The 18206-nt window shown below is 47.4% G+C and overlaps 1 protein-coding gene across 1 annotated transcript; it reads left to right on the top strand.

Moving 5' to 3' along the window:
* Positions 1–181: 181 nt before the first annotated feature.
* LOC118087440 (fatty acyl-CoA hydrolase precursor, medium chain) lies at positions 182–16124 on the top strand. Its single transcript, XM_035120078.3, has 13 exons — positions 182–268; positions 3362–3566; positions 4453–4591; positions 5354–5487; positions 5688–5841; positions 6193–6294; positions 7939–8046; positions 9179–9310; positions 9571–9651; positions 10516–10663; positions 14128–14277; positions 15315–15387; positions 15491–16124. Exons 1-13 carry the CDS (start codon positions 190–192, stop codon positions 15666–15668), a joined length of 1683 nt encoding a protein of 560 aa, XP_034975969.2. The 5' UTR covers positions 182–189; the 3' UTR covers positions 15669–16124.
* Positions 16125–18206: the final 2082 nt, after the last annotated feature.

Genomic DNA, 18206 nt, shown 5'->3' with positions numbered 1-18206 from the left:
TTCACATTACAGTTAATGATTCCCTTTTGTTGAAAGCTGAATAGTATTAAAAGCTGGTCTAGTATTATTATAGCTTGATGCTAGGTGAATCTGGACGTTTCCCCGGCTTTTATTTGTAAGGGATGCCGATCTTTGCACCCTGCCCTGAAAGCATATAAAGGCCCAGCAGCCCAGGGGCAGTAAAGCATAATGGCATCAGCCCCATGGAGTACCCTGTTCTGGGTTGCTGCAATTAGCACTGTTGGCTTCAGAATCCTTGAAGGCAAAGGTAAGGGGAGTGTTTCATTTTGACTGATAAGTGAAAGAGTGAAATAGCCCCTTGCAATCCACTCTTGAGGAGAGTGAAGAGGAGCATCTCTGTCTGTGTCAGTCACCTCTTTACATTTTTTCCAGTTACACCATTTTTGTATTATTATTCCAGTCTGTAGAAGAGACATTTCTCAGTAGTAGAACACCTGTCTTGCATGCAGAAGGCCCCAGTTTCAATCCCCAGTGGCATCTCTAGTAGGTTGTCAGAAACTCCAGCAAGCCATTGGCAGTCAGTGTAGACAGTTCTGAGCAAGGTAGCTCAATGGTCTGACTTGATCTAAGGGCATCTTCATGTGTTATTCAGAAATACAACTCAGAATGCACCAGCAGCTCCCTCCCACACTTCACCCCTCTCTTGCAAACAGCAGCCCATCTTATTCCTGTGTCTGACACTCTGCATAAGAGCACTTCAGTTGCTCCAACTGCCACTCATCAGGGGGGAAATGGTTGCTGGATGGATTTAAAAAAGATTGGGATGAGAGAGTTGGTTGTGTGTCAGAGAGTGAGAGAGAGAGAGAGAGAGAGAGAGAGAGAGAAGAGGGACTAGAAATTGATTCTGTGATAGACATTTCCTCTCTTGGTAAATGTAAAGGGACCCCTGACCATTAGGTCCAGTCGTGACCGACTCTGGGATTGTGGCACTCATCTCGCATTATTGGCCGAGGGAGCCGGCGTACAGCTTCCAGGTCATGTGGCCAGCATGACAAAGCTGCTTCTGGTGAACCAGAGCAGCACACGGAAACACCATTTACCTTCCCGCTGTAGCGGTACCTATTTATCTATTTGCACTTTGATGTGCCTTCGAACTGCTAGGTTGGCAGGAGCAGGGATGGAGCAATGGGAGCTCACCCCGTCGTAGGGATTCGAACTGCCGACCTTCTGATCGGCAAGCCCTAGGCTCTGTGGTTTAACCCACAGTGCCACCTGCGTCCCTGTTTCCTCTCTTACTTGGCAGTAAATCAAATTTTATCTGGAAAATGGATAGGGATGGGTTGGAGATGACAGCTGCAATAAACAAATTCTGCCCTTATTCCCTTATGGGTTACACAAGAGCCCTTGTAGAGTCCTTTGTAGGTTCTCCATCGGTAGGAAAAAATAACAGAGGCCAACCAGAGAATATTGAGAAGCAAAGCAGCTAGTTAACTTGATCTTTATTGAACTGTTGCAATAGGGTGAAGATTTACCAATAGGAGGTGTGGATGGTGGAGAGACAGGGAAAGGCAATTTGTATTGGCTGAAGACTTCGCCACCTCCTGATAGCTAAAGGCATCAAAACAAGTGATATCCCACCACTTAACTGCATGTGCTGGCTTCAGGACCAAAGCCATTGGGGCAGGCTCTTTAGCATTTATTTATACTATCCTCTGCACCGCTTGTTCTTATAAGATTGTCAGTAGTACATATGAAAAGGATCTAGAGGTTTTAGTGGACCACAAGCTTAACATCAGTCAACAGTGTGATGTAGCTGCAAAATAACATAATGCAATTCTAGGGTGCATTAAGAGGAGTAAAGTATACCAATCAAGGGAAGTAATAGTCCCATGGGCGTACCCAGGATCAAAGCTAGGGGGGGCACACCAGCCATGCCCCCCAGCCATGCCCCCCAGCCACCCGATTGGCTAGCTGGCAATGACGTGGCCAGGATCCCCCCAGGAGGCATGGTCAACATCCACGCCCCCCAGAGGAAAGGGGGCCGTTTGCAAGGCAGCACATGGAGCCACCCACGCTTGCACTCCTGCCTCTCCCGCTCCTTTAATGGCAGTGGTGACTAAAACAAGGCAGCAGCAGCGAAACTGCCTCCGTTGAAGCAAACCTGGACCTGGACCTGGGCTAACTTCAGCCCACACTCTTTCAAGTCACATGTATGCAAATGAGGTTCCGAAGAGCATTGTGGGGCTGTGACTTGAAGGAGTGTGGGCTGAAATTGGCCCAGGTCCAGGTTTTTTTCAATGGAGGCAGCTTCGCTGCCGCTGCTGCTATTTCGCTTCAGCCAAGCAGGCTGAGGAGGAGCACAGCAGGCAGCGTCCCTGCATGTCCTCTCCAGCTGCCCTGCTTCTGGGGGGGGGGCAGCTGCCCCCCTGCCCTATGCTGGGTACACCCATGGATAGTCCTGTTCTGTTCTGCCTTGGTCATACCACACCTGGAATACTGTGTCCAGTTTTTGGCACCACAATTTAAGAAGACTATTGACAAGCTGGAATATGTGCAGAGGAAGGCAATCAAGGGTCTGGAAACCAAGCCTTATGAGGAACTGTTGAGGGAATTCGGTATTGGGTATGTTTAGCCTGGTAAGGAGGAAACAGAGAGGAGACATGATAGGCATCTTCAAATATCTAAAGGGCTGTCACATGCAGGATAGAGCAAATTTGTTTTCTCCTGCTCCGGAGGCTAGGACCCAAACCAATGGCTCCAGGTTACAAGAAATGAGATTCTGACTCAACACCAGGAAGATATTTCTCACAGTAAGCGCTGTTTGTCAGTGGAACAGACTCCCATGAGATGTGATGCACTCTCATTCTTTGGAGGTTTTAAAGCAGAGGTTGGATGGCCATCTAGTTAATTTAGTTGAGATGAGATTCCTGCATTGCAGGGGGTTGGGCTCGATGAGCCTTGGGGTTCCCTCCAACTCCACAGTTCCATGATTTTTACCAGGTGACTGCAAGTCCTTTGGGATGGTCCGCAGGGCTGTTGTCTGAAAGATTCTTTCAGTGTATGACTTTTGTTTCTGGTTCATCTGTTTTTAAGCTCGGTGTTTAACAGAAAGAGCTGCCAACGTTTAAAATTAAATAGTATATTTTTTAAAAAGCTATAACCAGAGAAAACCCACTTTAACTCAAAGTGCTGATAGCAGAGGATGGCTGCTCTCACGTGTCCTTTGTGTGGAGGGAGAAGGGAGGCTGCTTTTGGCTTTGCACGGATCCTTTCTAGATGAGGGGTGTGGTCAAGCCCAATGCTCTCTGGTCCCCTGGTTTTATATAATTCTATACCTTTGCCTCTATGTTTGCGATTTCACACATTAAAAAAACTTTATTTGTATGCACGCATTGTGTAGGTCCAGAAGGCGCCCACCCAGAAGTGGCCACAAAATATGGACGGCTTCGAGGGAAGCAAGCAAGTGTAAAGGGCACAGAGCGGCTGGTCGATGTCTTCCTGGGCATCCCCTTTGCAAAGCCTCCCACTGGCCCCTTGAGATTCTCCTCACCTCAACCGCCTGAGCCATGGGATGGCGTGAGAGATGCTACTACATACCCAGCGGTGTAAGAGAGATGCAGTTGGATCCTCTTGGCTGCACTGAGGAAATAAAAACCAGCAGAGAGGAATGTTTATGGGGAGGTGCTGGGAACCACCAGCATGTTTTCATCATCATCTTTTTTTAAAGGATTTATTTATTTATTTATTTTGAGAAAGAAATCACTGGAAACAAAACAGGTCTAATTGCTGAAAGAAAATTCTGTTTTAGCTTAACACGGACACCACAGAAATTCCAATATCTGCAACCTTAATGGGTCAGAGCAGTCCAGACTGGCCTCAGCCATTGGAGGCTGAGAGCTCTTTCACTGTTAATCCCACAACATTTTAGCTGCATTCAATAAATTCACAATTACTTATTTGACCACGTTAGACAAATAATTTGCAATGGTATTAATTCAATGCTAATGGGCTCTAAACTCAGGGTGGTTAATTATTTGAGATAAGGCACGGCATATTATGTTCCAATAAGCTTGTGGAGGCTAATAGTCCCATCACATTTGTAGCACATCTTTCCTAAGACATCTATATTCCCAGCATTTTAATCTATTAACAGAGGATATCCTGTTTTCAGACTAAAACAGTTTATACTGAATTCCCTGAACAGAAAGGCTGAGTGGTCCTGCTCTGATTGACTGGAACATTGTCATCCGTTTTCTAAGATCAGAATGTCAAGAAGACCCCTTTCTTGTTGCCTTTTTTAAATAAAACTTTGAACCGGTGATTAAGTCCACACCTTTGCCAGTAAACCTTTAAACTGGCCTGTGTCAGTTTCTCCCTGACATCACCTCTCGTGACCTCTTGCAAATTATTATCTTTATATTTGAGCTAGTGCTGTATATTCACTTTGTTATTTCCAAAGTAATGCCGAGTGTGGGGGTGTCCTTTCTGCAGGTGCCCCCAGGATCTGGATATACTCAAAGGAATTCAGAAGAGATGGAAAGAAAAGCACCCGCCCTTCCGAAGTTCCGAGGACTGTTTGTACTTAAACATTTATACTCCCGCAGATTCCCCCAAGGCATCTAAGTTGCCAGTAAGCACATATTTTAAATGGACTGAAAGCAGCGTTGCAAAGCAAGGTGGCTGGCAGCAGATTCTGGGTTGATGGCGGTGGCTCTAGCCAATGTCATTTTACTCTGAAGAGTCTTCTGCCTCTCGTGTTCTTACAAAGGGCAATTTTGATTGGTTACGCCACATCCTTTCTTAAATTGTGCTGAATAAAATAAAATAAAAACTGGATGACTGCATCTTGAACTGCACCCAAAACTAAATGGTCGCGAGGTCTTTTGTTGCAAAATTGCCTGTCTACGATGATGCAATACAGTGCATCTTTCCCAGCCATTACAAGATAGTCTATATGTCCAATTATTATATGCAATTTATTTCAAAAACATTTTATGAAAAATGCTCTCTAGCAACCTTCCGGTCATTCCTATCGCCCCAGCCTTACAAAAGCTTAAAAATGAACCAGAATCCCAACGTTTGAGAGCCTTGGTAGAATATAAGGTCCCTGAAATTACGATCAATGTTGCCAAATTCTGTGTAGCTGCTATTAGACGCAGGAAACAAGAGCTTTCCGATGTCAATACGCAGGCGAATGCGAATATTTAGTTTTATTTATGTCCTTTACAGTGTTGTCATGGCCTAATTTGTATTGAAATTGTCCTCTGTTTATCCCTGTGTTATCCTTCTTTGATCAGTTGTATGAGTCGTTTTGGTCTGTGACCGTTTAATAAAATTTGATTTGATTTGATTTGACTTCCGGTCATTCCCTGCCACCCCTGTTCTTTTGAAGGTGATGGTGTGGATTCACGGAGGGAATATGATATTTGGGGCTGCTTCCAGGTTTGATGGTTCCGCGCTAGCTGCCTATGAAGATGTGGTGGTGGTCATCCTTCAGTACAGGCTGGGCATTTTGGGGTTCTTCAGGTAAGATTCTTTGGCTAAAGGTATTCCAGGACCCTTTTCACTGGAGGGGTGTTGGGTTGACCCGTCATGTCAGCTCTTCTTGCCACTTGTGCATCCGAAACCCTCAAAAGGACCTGGCATTGAGTCAAAAGTGGCAACCTTTTCTCCAAAATCCACCTGAGCGCTGAGCTTGCTGCTCCTTGCCAACGGTTTCCTTTCAGCACAGGGGACGAGAATGCTAGAGGGAACTGGGCCCTTTTGGACCAGGTGGCAGCTCTCCAGTGGATCCAGGAAAACATCAGAGATTTCAGGGGCGATCCGGAATTGGTTACTCTCTTTGGTGTCTCTGCAGGATCTATGAGTGCTTCAGCCCATGTGAGTTCCAAAATGTTATATGGTGGGGGTTTCTATTGTAGTAATAGGCTGCTTAATTATCAGGTGGACATTTTACAAAACATACAATAATGATCTCAGACATTCTCTCAAAGCTGTGGAAAGGATGGGTGGGGGTAGCAGTCACTGCTAACTTGCAGAACCCATGTAATCATGGCACATAAAGTGGCCCTTTTCGCTCTGGCTGCAAGAAAGATTAGGATTAAGGAATTGGATGCAATAGTTGTAAGTTCTATGGGGACTCAAAAGGCCTAAATTGATATTCAACGCTTTTGTTAGGTCAGCAGCAGGGCATAATGTCTGTTGCCAATGATGTCCTTTCTCCTCTGCCAGGTTATGTCTCCCTTGTCAAAGGGTTTATTCCACAGAGCCATCCTGGAGAGCGGTGTCTCACAGCTTCCAATAGTCTTTCAGAACAGGTCTCAGTCTGCTGAAGTAGGTTTGTTTGTTTGACCGGATGAGACCAAAATGTTTTTTGTCCCAAGGACACTGGTTTTTTCTTTTCTTTTTTAAACACAGCCCAGGTGGCAAAAGTTGAGTGGAGCCCCCCAGTGGCATGAATGCAGGGCAGGGCCGGCTCACACATGAGGTAGGCTGAGGCAACCGCCCCAGGTGGTGAAACTCCAAAAGGTGGTGCCCTGAAGGCACCCTGTCCCCCTTGCTGCCTCCACCTCTGGCAGAAAAGAAGCAGTGGCTACTTCCGGTGAGCTCTTGCCAAGATCTTACTGAAATCTTATGAGATCTCACTACAACCCACCACCACAGCTTCTCTCAGTACCATGACTGGAATTAGTAACAGGTAACAGGTGTGGCACAGAGCCAATCTGGAGTAAAACAAAAGGACCCCAGGTAGTAACAATACGCACTCTTGCCCTTTAGAAATGGAGGTGTGAGGTATGTTGTGCTGGTTTCGGCTGAGGGAGAGGGACCACTCATATAGGGATGGTCCTGTTGGTAGTTAGACGGGAGGAGGCCTGCCAAGGAGCATAGCTGCCAAGTATCCCGTATCCGCCGGGAAAACCCCTTTTTTCTCACCGTTTCCCGGCGGCCTCCCGTTTGGCAGAAAATCCCGGCATTGTCCCTTAAATTCGCTTCTTCCCGGCGGTCATTTTTCTGGTGCCGCTTTGCCCTTCTATGGGTACCAGAAAATGGCGGCGCCGGCGCCAGAAGTAGCTTTTACGTGTTTCCGGTCATGCGCGGAAGCGACTTCCGGCGCTGGCGCCGCCATTTTCTGGTGCCCATAGAAGGGCGAAGCGCCACCGGAAGTCGCGTCACGCAACTTCCGGTCATGCGCGCGCTGCCGATCCTGGATCTTTACGATCCGGACTTGGCAGCTATGCCAAGGAGATGTGATTAAAATGGGTCCCTCAGCACCCTGGCAGGGCCCTACTCCTATAGGGTGAGGGTGGTGGGCCGTTCATGCCCACTATGAACCCAGATGGTTGGGCAATGGGCAGGCTGCTCCTAGGGGCCTGAAAATAACACACTGACACACTGGGGAATTTTTAATGTGAGCATATTGGTCTTGGGGCCTACACTCGATGAGGTCAAGATGTACTGTAGACTCAAAACACCTGTTCCTTGGGGTCAGGGATAAAAGGACAGGCAAAACTATTGCTTTCTGTCACCAGGGTTCCAGCATTCTTAGGGACATGCAGGCACTGAAACCTGCTGAAACCTGTTCCTTCAGATCAGGGGCACTGGGGCACCTAGAGAGGTTAAATAATACCCCAAAATGACATTTTTTGTCATTGGGGCCCCGAAAGTTCCAGGGCAACACAGAAGGTTGGGCAGCCTTGAAACCCTTTCCATCGGGTTCTTTGGCAACAAGATGAATGCATACTGGGGTCACAATTCACCCCAAAAGCCATGTTTAAGGCTGGCACACGACAATAGTTGCTTTCGGGCAGAATTCTAAAGTGACCATCAAAGGGAGGTGGGAATTACAGTGAAAATGGGGTGGGGCACTTATCACTTTTAGTTTGACAAATGGTGGGCTCTCTGTTCTCCACCCTTTGAATGCTTAGTCTGCCAGCGATGGCAGCAGATAAGAGTTCCTGTCATTGTGTACATATACAGAAAATTGCCCGTATCTTTGGCTGTGAGATGACCACTTCAGCTGCCTTAGTCCAGTGTCTCCGGCAGAAGAGTGAGCAGGAGCTGATCCATGCTGACTTTAGCTTGCAGGTAAGTGACATGAGTGGTCGGGAAAGAGCCCCCACCCCAAGCTGGGGCCTTGATGCCCTGCTCAGTCGTTTCTCCCCTCCTAGCAAGGGGAACCATCTAGAGGGCTCATTAAGACCTTCTGCTCCAAGTGTGTATTGCTGTTTATGAGAGGGCAAGGAGGAATGGACCAGCCCGTCTTATAGCTTCCTTTTTGTCCTAGTGTACAGTGGTACCTCTGGTTACGAACTTAATTCATTCCGGAGATCTGTTCTTAACCTGAAACCATTCTTAACCTGAGGTACCACTTTAACTAATAGGGCCTCCCACTGCTGCTGCATGGCCGCCCTGTTCTCATCCTGAGGTAAAGTTCTTAACCTGAGGTATTACTTCCAGGTTAGCGGAGTCTGTAACCTGAAGTGTTTGTAACCCGAGGTACCACTGTAATATAAATACGGAATATAAAAAGTGCAGAAATTGGATTTAAATACATGTTTGTGTAGATGTCTAAACAGATATTTTATTTGATCAGAATATTATTGTTGTTGATTTATTAATCTCAAGGCGATGTACAATAAAAACAACTAAAAACAGACAAAAACTGTGGAGCACATCAGTTTCCTTGGTGCTCTGGTGTCCTGCGTGCCTTGAAACAGGAGGGTTGGTGCTAGAGCTCAGGCGGCGTAAGACTTGGTCCAAACCTGTCTGAACAGGGTGAGGCTGCAGCATTGTGCCCGCTAAACAGTTAGCAGAGAGATGGGGAGAGTACAACTTTGCTTGTTCTTCTCGATCTCTTGGCGGCTTTCAATGCCATTAACCATAACAGCCTTCAGGAGTCACTCAAGGAAGTGGGGTTTGGGGGCACTGTGCTTCCTTGGTTCTGCTCATGAGAAGCTACTCATGGTTCCATCTTGTTCCCCATGCTACTGAACATCTATGAAGCTGCTGGGAGTTGTCATCAGGAGTTTTGAAGGTGCCACCAATAGGCAGGTGACACCCAGCTCTCTCTCTCTCTGCTCCACCTGAATCAGGAATGGCAACTGAGGTGCTAGACAGGCTGAGCACATCATTCCTCCCGGCCTATTTTGGCTTGGTCAGGGTGGGGGGTGGTCCTGGGCCCTTCAGATAAACGATTCCTTTCTTTCCCTTTGCTCAGGGCATGGGGCCATCTTTGGACGGTGTGTTTATGCCGAAGACCCCAGAGGAGATTCTGGCTGGGAGGGAGGGCAGTGCTGTGCCCCTCATGGTCGGAGTCACCAACCATGAATTTGGCTGGAATTCACGTGTGGTAAGATCCCGCTAGCGAAGCCTTTTCTTTCTCCCCCCCAAATGTCTGCATGAAATCCCTGTGACAAGAGGAGCCTCACAATTAGGCTATGGATTTAATGGTTGGTGGTGGCTTCTAAGCATAAACATTAGAAGTTCTCAAGCAGAAGTCTTTGGTGACGAATTGGTTCACGGTGGGCAATAATTAACATTCCCAACCAAGAATTAATCTGGAGTTTCTCTCAAAGGCACAGCTAACCCTTCTTTTCTTTTTTGATGCAGACTGGGTCCCTGGATGGGATTAAGGAAGTGGGAGACAGGGACAGAATCCGTACTACTTTAGAAGCAATCCTCCCCATTTTGGTAACTATTTATTTTGTTGATTTGCATCCTTTCTCTGAGAAACTTTGAGAATAAATATTCTGCAGTATGGTGCCTTTGGATCTTGTCTGCCCCCTCCTCCCACTAGATGAGATAGGATTGATTACGAGCACCACCCTGTAGATGTTTACCTGGATGGGACAACTCATGCCTAGGCTGAGCGGGTGAATTGTCATGGGGGGGAATTAGGACCCAGAGGAGTCCTTTCCTGACTTCATAGGGATGGAATGGGGGCTCTGGCATTAGCGCTGATGGTTGCTTGCAGGGTTGGCAGAGGAGGAGGAGGAGGGGGAAAGAGAGGGAACTTACCCCTGTCCCTCTCCTTCTCCTGAGGCCATTGGAAGCAGCTGCTTATGGGGTGGGGGAAAAGTTTCACAGCCCTAACATGTTCCCAGCCAGTGGCCTTCCCCAAAGCCCCTGAGATTGTTCCTGACCCAATGCTGGGAGGGGGCCGTAGGGCTTCTGCTTCGGTTCCATTCAGAAGGACATGGGTGTAGCAGTGGCAGGGTGTGAGGGGGGAGAATCACCTTTTGACTCCCTTTCCCAAGGTAGGTCAGTCATGATGCCCAAGATCAGTTAGGGTTACACCAGCACACCCTTCTTAGCCCCCTCTAACATGGAGGGGAGTGCTTTCCAGAACCCCAAGGCAAATTTATCAGAGGGTGAACAGAAATAGCATCCAGTTCATTTGTCCCTCCCCAGCGGCTGGCTTTTCTCCGTCAACCTGCTTCTTACACACTTGTAGCACGAATCAAGTAACAAAGGGCACGTTTGAGAAAGGAGGGGACACCCCCCCCCCCGTCCCAGCAACGGCCATTTCCTGCCATCTCTTTTCTTCTCTCTCAGGGGATCCCACTTGAACTCCTGCCAATGGTACTTGAGGAGTACCTTGGGGACACCAACAACCTGGATGAGCTCAGAGATGGGTTCCTGGACTTGATTGGAGATGTGTTCATTGTTATCCCATCCATAAAAACATTACGGTATCACAGAGGTAAAAAGAGTGTCCCCTACCCCCGCCAGGTGTTACTTATAATAAAGTCTCCTCTTGACATTAAAGCACCTGTCCATTTGAGGCACACCATTTCCCTCAGAGGATCCCCAGAGCCAGACTGTGAGGTGTCTGGAGTTTGACTCCAAGAGACTCTCTGCGTAATTTCTTCAGTTCACCTTTACTTGGAGGAAGGCACAAAATTATTTCCAGATATCAAAGACTTTCAGGAATTTAGCGTGGGGAGCCTCTTGTGTGTGTTCGCAGTTTCCAAGTGCTGGCATGGCAAGCAAGCATTGCCCCCCCCCCCGCCCTCTGCCACTTCAGTAATTTAAACTGTAAACTCATGACATCCGGTAGGTCTGTAATTCCTTTTGTCTAAGATTTACATAAGCTGGCACCACAACTGCTTTGAGGGAGAAGATCAGATTTATCCATGTGAGTAAATAGGCAAGAGGGGTCAGCATTTTAGCTGAGTTGTTCGGATGGGAGGGAGAATTAAATTGTTCTGGTTTAAATTGTACTATAGGGCACAATATCTGCTTCTGATACCAGATTTACTTCTTGCAAACCACTAGTGGAACACATCACATAGGCATTCTGCAGCTCATGCGTCGCATCACTGAAGTTCAGAGGACATTTTGGTCCTAAGTACCGTAACTGTGGGGATGCAGCAATTATTTCCTTCATCTGTGTTGTCGAGGGCTCATGTGATGATGCCCCAGAATTGCAATCATTAATCTGTGTAGCTGCGATTAGAGTTCCTAGCTAAGTTTCCCCAGCTCCTGTGTGGTGTTTCTTTCCTAGTTAAAAGCTTTTTGCAACTATTTCTCAGCTGTGCATAAGTCCTAGTCAGTTCTCAGCAACCTTTGGTTCTTGGCCTGGTTATAGTGGAGAGCTTTGCTTTCTGCGGCACGTGATTTATGTGAGCGACCGAGAGAGCAATCACACCCAGAACCTTCCTCACAAGGCACATCCGCACCCCCAATCGTTGGGAGTCACATAGGCTTCTGTGCTTACCAAAGGAGAGTACACTTGGCTGAGTTCAATGCCAGCTTCTTTGATCCCTGGGCAAACAAGACGAGTAAATCATTCCTGAATTGGATTAAAGCCTGTGGGTGAAAAAGGCCAAGGTATGAACTTCCTCACCCATTAGCAGATACAGGCCTGGTCAAAGATGTGGGCTGACTGAGCCACTGGGAGCAGGTCATGAAGAAGTCCCACTGGGAGTAATATGAGATTCTGGTGCAAGGGCTACACCCATCTCACAAGTGCCTGCATAACCCCCGTTGCACCTTTTCAGGGTTTCTCTTTTCAATTGCACTAAATCTGCAAGGTAGTTTTTCAAAGCCTTTGGTTCATAGGCTTTGTATGTTTCTACGGATCTAGATAATGTTTGCGTTTAAACGGAAAGTGTGTTACAAGCTGCTAGGCAAAGCTCCTAAGAACAGGTGCTCAGCATCAAGTCCTTGGATCAACTCTGCCTATTTAGTCCATCTATGCCAGCAGTGGCTCTCTGGTGTCTGATGCTGGGAGAGTTTTCCCCTCTCCTCTCCTCCTCTCCTCCCATCCTGATCCTTTTCTCTGGAGGTGGGACCTTCAGCTCTTCTGCATGCAAGATAGGCCTCGTGGTGCTGAGGTACAGACAGTCCAGCTTCTGCAGAGGGGTCATTGGTGGCATCTTTCTGAACCACCAAGCCAAACGCATGCTCCTCCCTCCCCTGTTTGTCAACCTTTGAGGGCTGCTGTCATCCAAGTGGGGTTGAAACTCATCCTGACAAGGCTGTGGGCAGATGGTCTCCAGATTCAGAGGAATGGTGCACAGTCTGCTCTGGACAGGGTTGACCTCCCTCGAAAGAGCTGAGGGATTCTCCTGGATCCAACTTTGTCGCAGGAGACTCAAGCGGCCTTTGTGGCTGCAGACCCTTTTGTCAGCTGAAAGGGGTGATCGGAAGTATTTTGCTTTTGGGGGTCATTTACATGGGGATGGTGTGGAAACTCCCCCAAGGTCAGATGACGGTCAGAGTTGAAATCTTAGAACCTTAGTGGTGGGTGGCTTTACCTTTAAAAACAAACAGGTTGAGGATGTTTTTCCTTTCTCCTTTTTCTAACAGCATGTCCCACAGGAGCACGCAGAAAAAGAATGTAACTACAGTGGTGCCTCACAAGACGAATTTAATTCGTTCTGTGAGTCAATTCATTTTGTGAAAAATTCATCTTGTGAATCCCATAGGAATGCATTTTTTTGCCCATAGGAACACATTAATTGAATTTCAATACATTCCTATGGGAAACTGCGATTCGCTAGACGAATTTTTCACAAAACGAATTCGTCTTGCGAGGCAACCTCGCAAAACCCATTCGTCTAGCGAAAAATTCGTCTAGCAGGGCATTAGTCTAGCAAGGTACCACTGTAGTACCATGTTTCTCCAAAAATAAGACACTTATATTTATTTTTCCTCAAAAAAAAACACGGTGGCTTATTTTCAGGGGATGTCTTATTTATTTATATTAAGTACAGTATGGTACAGTTTAACCTACAAGGTTAAACTGCCTATCACTATGGCTTATTTTCGGGGTATGGCTTATTTTCAGAGAAACACGGTAGCACTGTTCCCTGGGGTGTTCTGGGATAGTGGGAAGGGATGAATGGCTGCCTCTCTGAGCCAATGACCTTTGGAGACATCTTGGAAGCTTCAGTCAGTACAGACGTCAGCAGGCAGGATTTTGACTGGCCCAGAGGGCAGTAGCATGCTGTCCCTTCAGGAGGCAAGTCATGAGGCCGCAGCGTGAGGAGGAGGCTGTGTGAGTGGACTGGAAGGAGCTGCTTTGGATCACGTGCCTGTAGGAGCAGTTGGCCCTACAGACTCCGCAAGGCCAGGGAAATCCTCTCTGATGTGTACTAGCAGCCAGGGATGACACACGAAGAAGCTGATCTTTCTGTTTTCCCCATAATCTATAGGTTCCCAGCATCACAGTGCATTGTCATAATTACACACAGTTTTTGGAAGGCCTCTGGGCACCTGGAGGAGGTTCTGCCTTCTCCCAGACCACAAACTGTTGAGGACTGTAAAGGTCTATTCTAGGCACTTCTCTGGCTTCTAATTGGCAGAGGTGAAGTGGGTGAAAAAGAAAGGGGGGGGCATTCCAGCTGTGGCACCTCCACCTGTGGAATGTCCTCCACAGGGAAGCTGGAACGAGGGTGCCAACATTGTTTTCTTTTAGATGTGAAAGCCTTATAATTTCCCCTGGGGCTTTTTGAAGCAGAGAGTGCCTGGTGAGCTAAAATGAAGCCTCCCTGGATCTTACCAGAAAACCCCTCTGATTGTACAGGAGACCCTTCGGACCTGAATCGAAGGCTGCCCCCTACCTAGCAGCTGAAAGGCAAAGGACAGGCAGCCACCGTCCTTAGGGAATGCACTGCTTTCTTCTCTCTCAGCCTCGATCTCCTTTTGTTCCCTCTTTAGAGACCGGGGCTCCCACTTACTTCTTTGAGTACCAGCACCGTCCCAGTTTGTACCACGATACCAAACCAGACTACGTGAAAGCGGATCACGCAGATGAAGTTGGGTTCGTCTTTGGAGGGCCGTTTCTCACTGGTGACATTCGCCTGCATGGTAAAAAGCGGCTATCCTGTGACCAGGACTTGCTTTTGGGGGAGGTTGCTGTAGGGTGGATCAGCTTCCAGGCGCGGGAGGCAGGCATGGTGCCCCCCCCCAAGCATGTTGGGTTTGCCGTCATCTGCGGTGCTGAAACTCTTTTGGCGTGACAGGGATTTGGTGCCTACAGATTACACCTGCCCTTTTCGCTTTTCTAATTAACAGTTTGCATGTTGTTTTCTAGGGATATAATACATTCAAAGTGAAATGAAACCAAAGGGAGATGTAGCAAGGCTCCCTTTGGGCGGAGGACATGGGAAGGGCCTGAGCGGTTCTTATAGGGGTGGCCCACTTTCTGGGGCTCTGCTGGGCACCTAACCAACAGTGGAGATGGAGGAAAGCAGCAGGAAGAAGCCACTCCTGCCTGTGGTCAGTAGAGGGCAGGCAAGGACTAGAAAACCCCCAAACCAGTTCACCTTCAACTGGGGGTGAGGAGAGGATGAGGAGGGCACCTCCTTCTTCATTGTTAGGCAAGAGAAGCTAGTAGGATACTGGCACTCATCCAAACTAGCCGCCCCCACCCTGCCCCAAAGAAATCCAATCTTTACTGCTGAATTGGAGAAAACATCTCCGGATTGATGCCTGCTCCAATTTATTGCTAAAGAGCAGGTTTTCCTGGACAAGCGGGAACCTGCTCGGACCCACACATTCGAGGCACAGGACAAGTGCAACTCTGGATGAGCCCTGGGCTGTGCTTCAAGAGAGGCTCCCACCTCCAGGACTTCCCCATCTTTGCCTCTCTGGGAGGCAGCTTACCCCCTCACTCCCCCCCCCCTCTGCCAAGTTCATGCTTCTTCAAAGTCCATGACACCTTTGGTAAAGGCTGTTCTCCAATTGGAGTGCTTGCAGATCACTACAAATGACAGGCACTGTTTCATGCACAAGCTTTCCTGCAGATATTCTGATGGATGCTGCAGCTTGTGTGCCTGTGGGAGTGGATTTGTATTTCCAGCGATCCCAGCTGTGTAATGAACTTCCCTCCCTCTGTTCTTCAGGTGATGCCACGGAGGAGGAGAAAGTTCTTAGCAGAACCATGATGAAATACTGGGCTAACTTTGCTCGCAGCGGGTGAGTCATGGGCCACCGTGATAGTTATGGGGGTGTGGTGTGGCTGGCTGGAAGGCATGTAGGATGCCTTGGCAGACATGACTGTTGTTGGTTCTGCTCCTAGAAACCCAAATGGAGAAGGTTTGGTAGAGTGGCCGGCCTATAACACCCAGGAGGAGTATCTAGAGATAAATCTGAAGCAGAAAGTCTCACTGAAGCTGAAAGAGAAAAAAGTGGAATTTTGGCTAAAGACTGTCCCTGAGAAGGTGGATGAACTGAGAAGAAAACACACGGAATTGTAATTCACAAGCAGCTATGGACAATAAATAGAGCACCAAAATGACAAATGATACTGTAGTTACTTGTTAAAATATATTTTCCCACAAAACAAATACAGCATATTTCTTTATTCTGAGCTGCAAAATGATGGAGAGTAGGTAATAAAGAAAAATTAGTTAAATTAGTTAAATAAACATCTAATTAGTTAAATACAGTAACTTAAAATTAGTTAAATAAACATCTTTATCTTGTAAATTACAGTATGTTTATTCCTTTCCTGCAGGAGATATACTGTACACATTGTTACTAAGCCTAGATAAAAGTACCTTTTGTTTAATGCAGTGTTTAGTTTCAGATCTTTGCATTGTCAAAAGTATCCAGTAACATAGTTCTGATTTACAAAACTTGAAAAATAATTATAAAAATGAATATAGTGTTACATTTAGACTTTCAGAATAAAAGGATGGCATTCCCCCCCCCCCCGAAAAGTGTCTGTTCCTTGGTCTTCCTTCAAAGGTTTCACCCTTCACAAAAGGCTCAGGTAGGCTGGTGGGGCAGCCTCTAGTTTTTTAAAGGGGCAAAATGCAAGAGATGGTCCCCCAGTTTTGGATCAGGACTGTGTGTGTGACCCATACCTCCATGTGTCCCTGTTATGCACCAACACACATGCAAACATGTAACAACAGAAACATGATATTTCAAAATATTGGGCCTACAGTGACTGTGTACCAGAGAAAGTTAGCAGATAATTAATTGGCTAGTCCGTTGAAAAGTGGAGCATGGACTCCATAAACACACCACCCTGTCCAGACTAACAGCTTACACCAACTCATTTCTATGGGCAGACTAGGTTGGGGGGTGGTGGAGATCCCCCCATTGGCATAGTGTGGGTTGCCAGCAACTGGGGCAAGGCAAATATCCCTGCACCACCTGCCGATAGGTTGGAACGAAGGGGAAATAGTACAGCGACCTGCCTGAGTGGCAGTCACGGTGCCCCATGAGTGTCAAGCATGGCGGAGAACAGGATGGGTGATTGGTCAGGAGCAGGTATCTTTTAAAAGCCTGTGTGGAGCATGCCCTGGCAACCAGCCATCGCCCAAATCCACTCCTCCGTTTGCCCACGCAGACGTTGGGATATTTTCTGTGTGAGGGGAAAGGTGGGCTATTTTTTATTATTACTACTTTTCATTTCTTTTTGGAATTTTGTGTCCCTAAGAATTTTGCACCCAGCACAACCGCTGCTGTGGCCCCACCCATGCTATGCCACTAGGTCTTCTGTTCCCATTTAAGGAGCAGGGAGGGGCGCTAAGGGTGCAGAAGATGGAGCTGCAGTGGAGGGCGGGACAGACAACAGGAATGCACATGAGCTGTGCAGGGGCAGAAAGGACTGCGAGACCTGGGAAATGAAGCAGGTAGAAACATAGCTGCCAAGTTATCCCTTTTTTAAAGGGAGTTCCCCTTATGCTGAATAGGCTTTCTCGCGAGAAAAGGGAAAACTTGGCAGCTATGGGTAGAAAGCAATGGAAGGCTGCAAGTACTGAGAGGAAGCACTTTCGCCAATCGGAGACCTGTGGCTGTGTGTTGGAGTTATCAGAGGTGCTAGGCATAAACCTTCTCAAACCAGCCACAGCCTGCAAATGTGGATCGTCTCCCAAAGCCGTGGTGATGGGTGGCCAGATGCAGGCACCCCTTCACAGGCTGCCCTGAGCCCTGCATGGTGTGGTGCTCAGAACATGTGCTCTCCTCAAATCCTCCCAAAGAAGCAAAAAAACCAACAAACAAAAAACCACCCACACAGATAATTAACCAGAAGGGAAAGCAGGTGTCTAGAGCTTTGCACCAGAATGAAGAAAGGCAACCAATACAAGGAGAATGGAAGTGTGGTGGAGAGAAGTCGGGGAGGGAAACATGATGGCCCCAGAGAAGTCTGTTCTGGAGCATCCCATAGCAGTGGCTGGAAGACTTAAAAGGACAGTGACTTAAATAATTTGAAATAAAATAAAAAAATTCCTTCCAGCAGCACCTTAGAGACCAACTAAGTTTGTCATTGGTATGAGCTTTCCTGTGCATGCACACTTCTTCAGATACACTAAAACAGAAGTCACTAGATGCTTATATATAGTGAGAGGGTGGGGAGGGTATTATTCCCTCCCTGTGGTGGGAGTGGGTGATTGACTGACTGTGTTGTCAATCACCCACTCACCCACAACAAGAGAGCTCCAGGTAAAAATACAAGTGGAGAATCCGAAGCTGAAGAATTGCAAACAACTGTAGATTCCTTTCCTGTACTGATGAGGACATAGGTTGCTGATAAGATGCTCCTCCTACCCCACACTGGGGCTAATTAATGGCCAAGGAGGGGCATGCACTTTTGTTGGTTGAGTGCAGAGCAGAGAAGAAAAGGCATCCGCAACCCTCTGGAGTCCTTCTTCCTATGGACTACAAACCAGCACAGCAGCCTGACTGCCAGCCTCAGTTGGGCAAAGTGCCACCTGTAAGTAAAATAGTAATAGAACAGCTGTACATTGCAGGTCCAGATGAAATTAACGAATTTGTTGGGT

Source organism: Zootoca vivipara, chromosome 6, assembly GCF_965207765.1.
Source record: "Zootoca vivipara chromosome 6, rZooViv2.hap1.1, whole genome shotgun sequence".
Taxonomy (NCBI): Eukaryota; Metazoa; Chordata; class Lepidosauria; order Squamata; family Lacertidae; genus Zootoca; species Zootoca vivipara.
The sequence above is the reverse complement of the archived record's forward strand: the minus strand, read 5'-3'. Positions and strand labels throughout refer to the sequence as shown.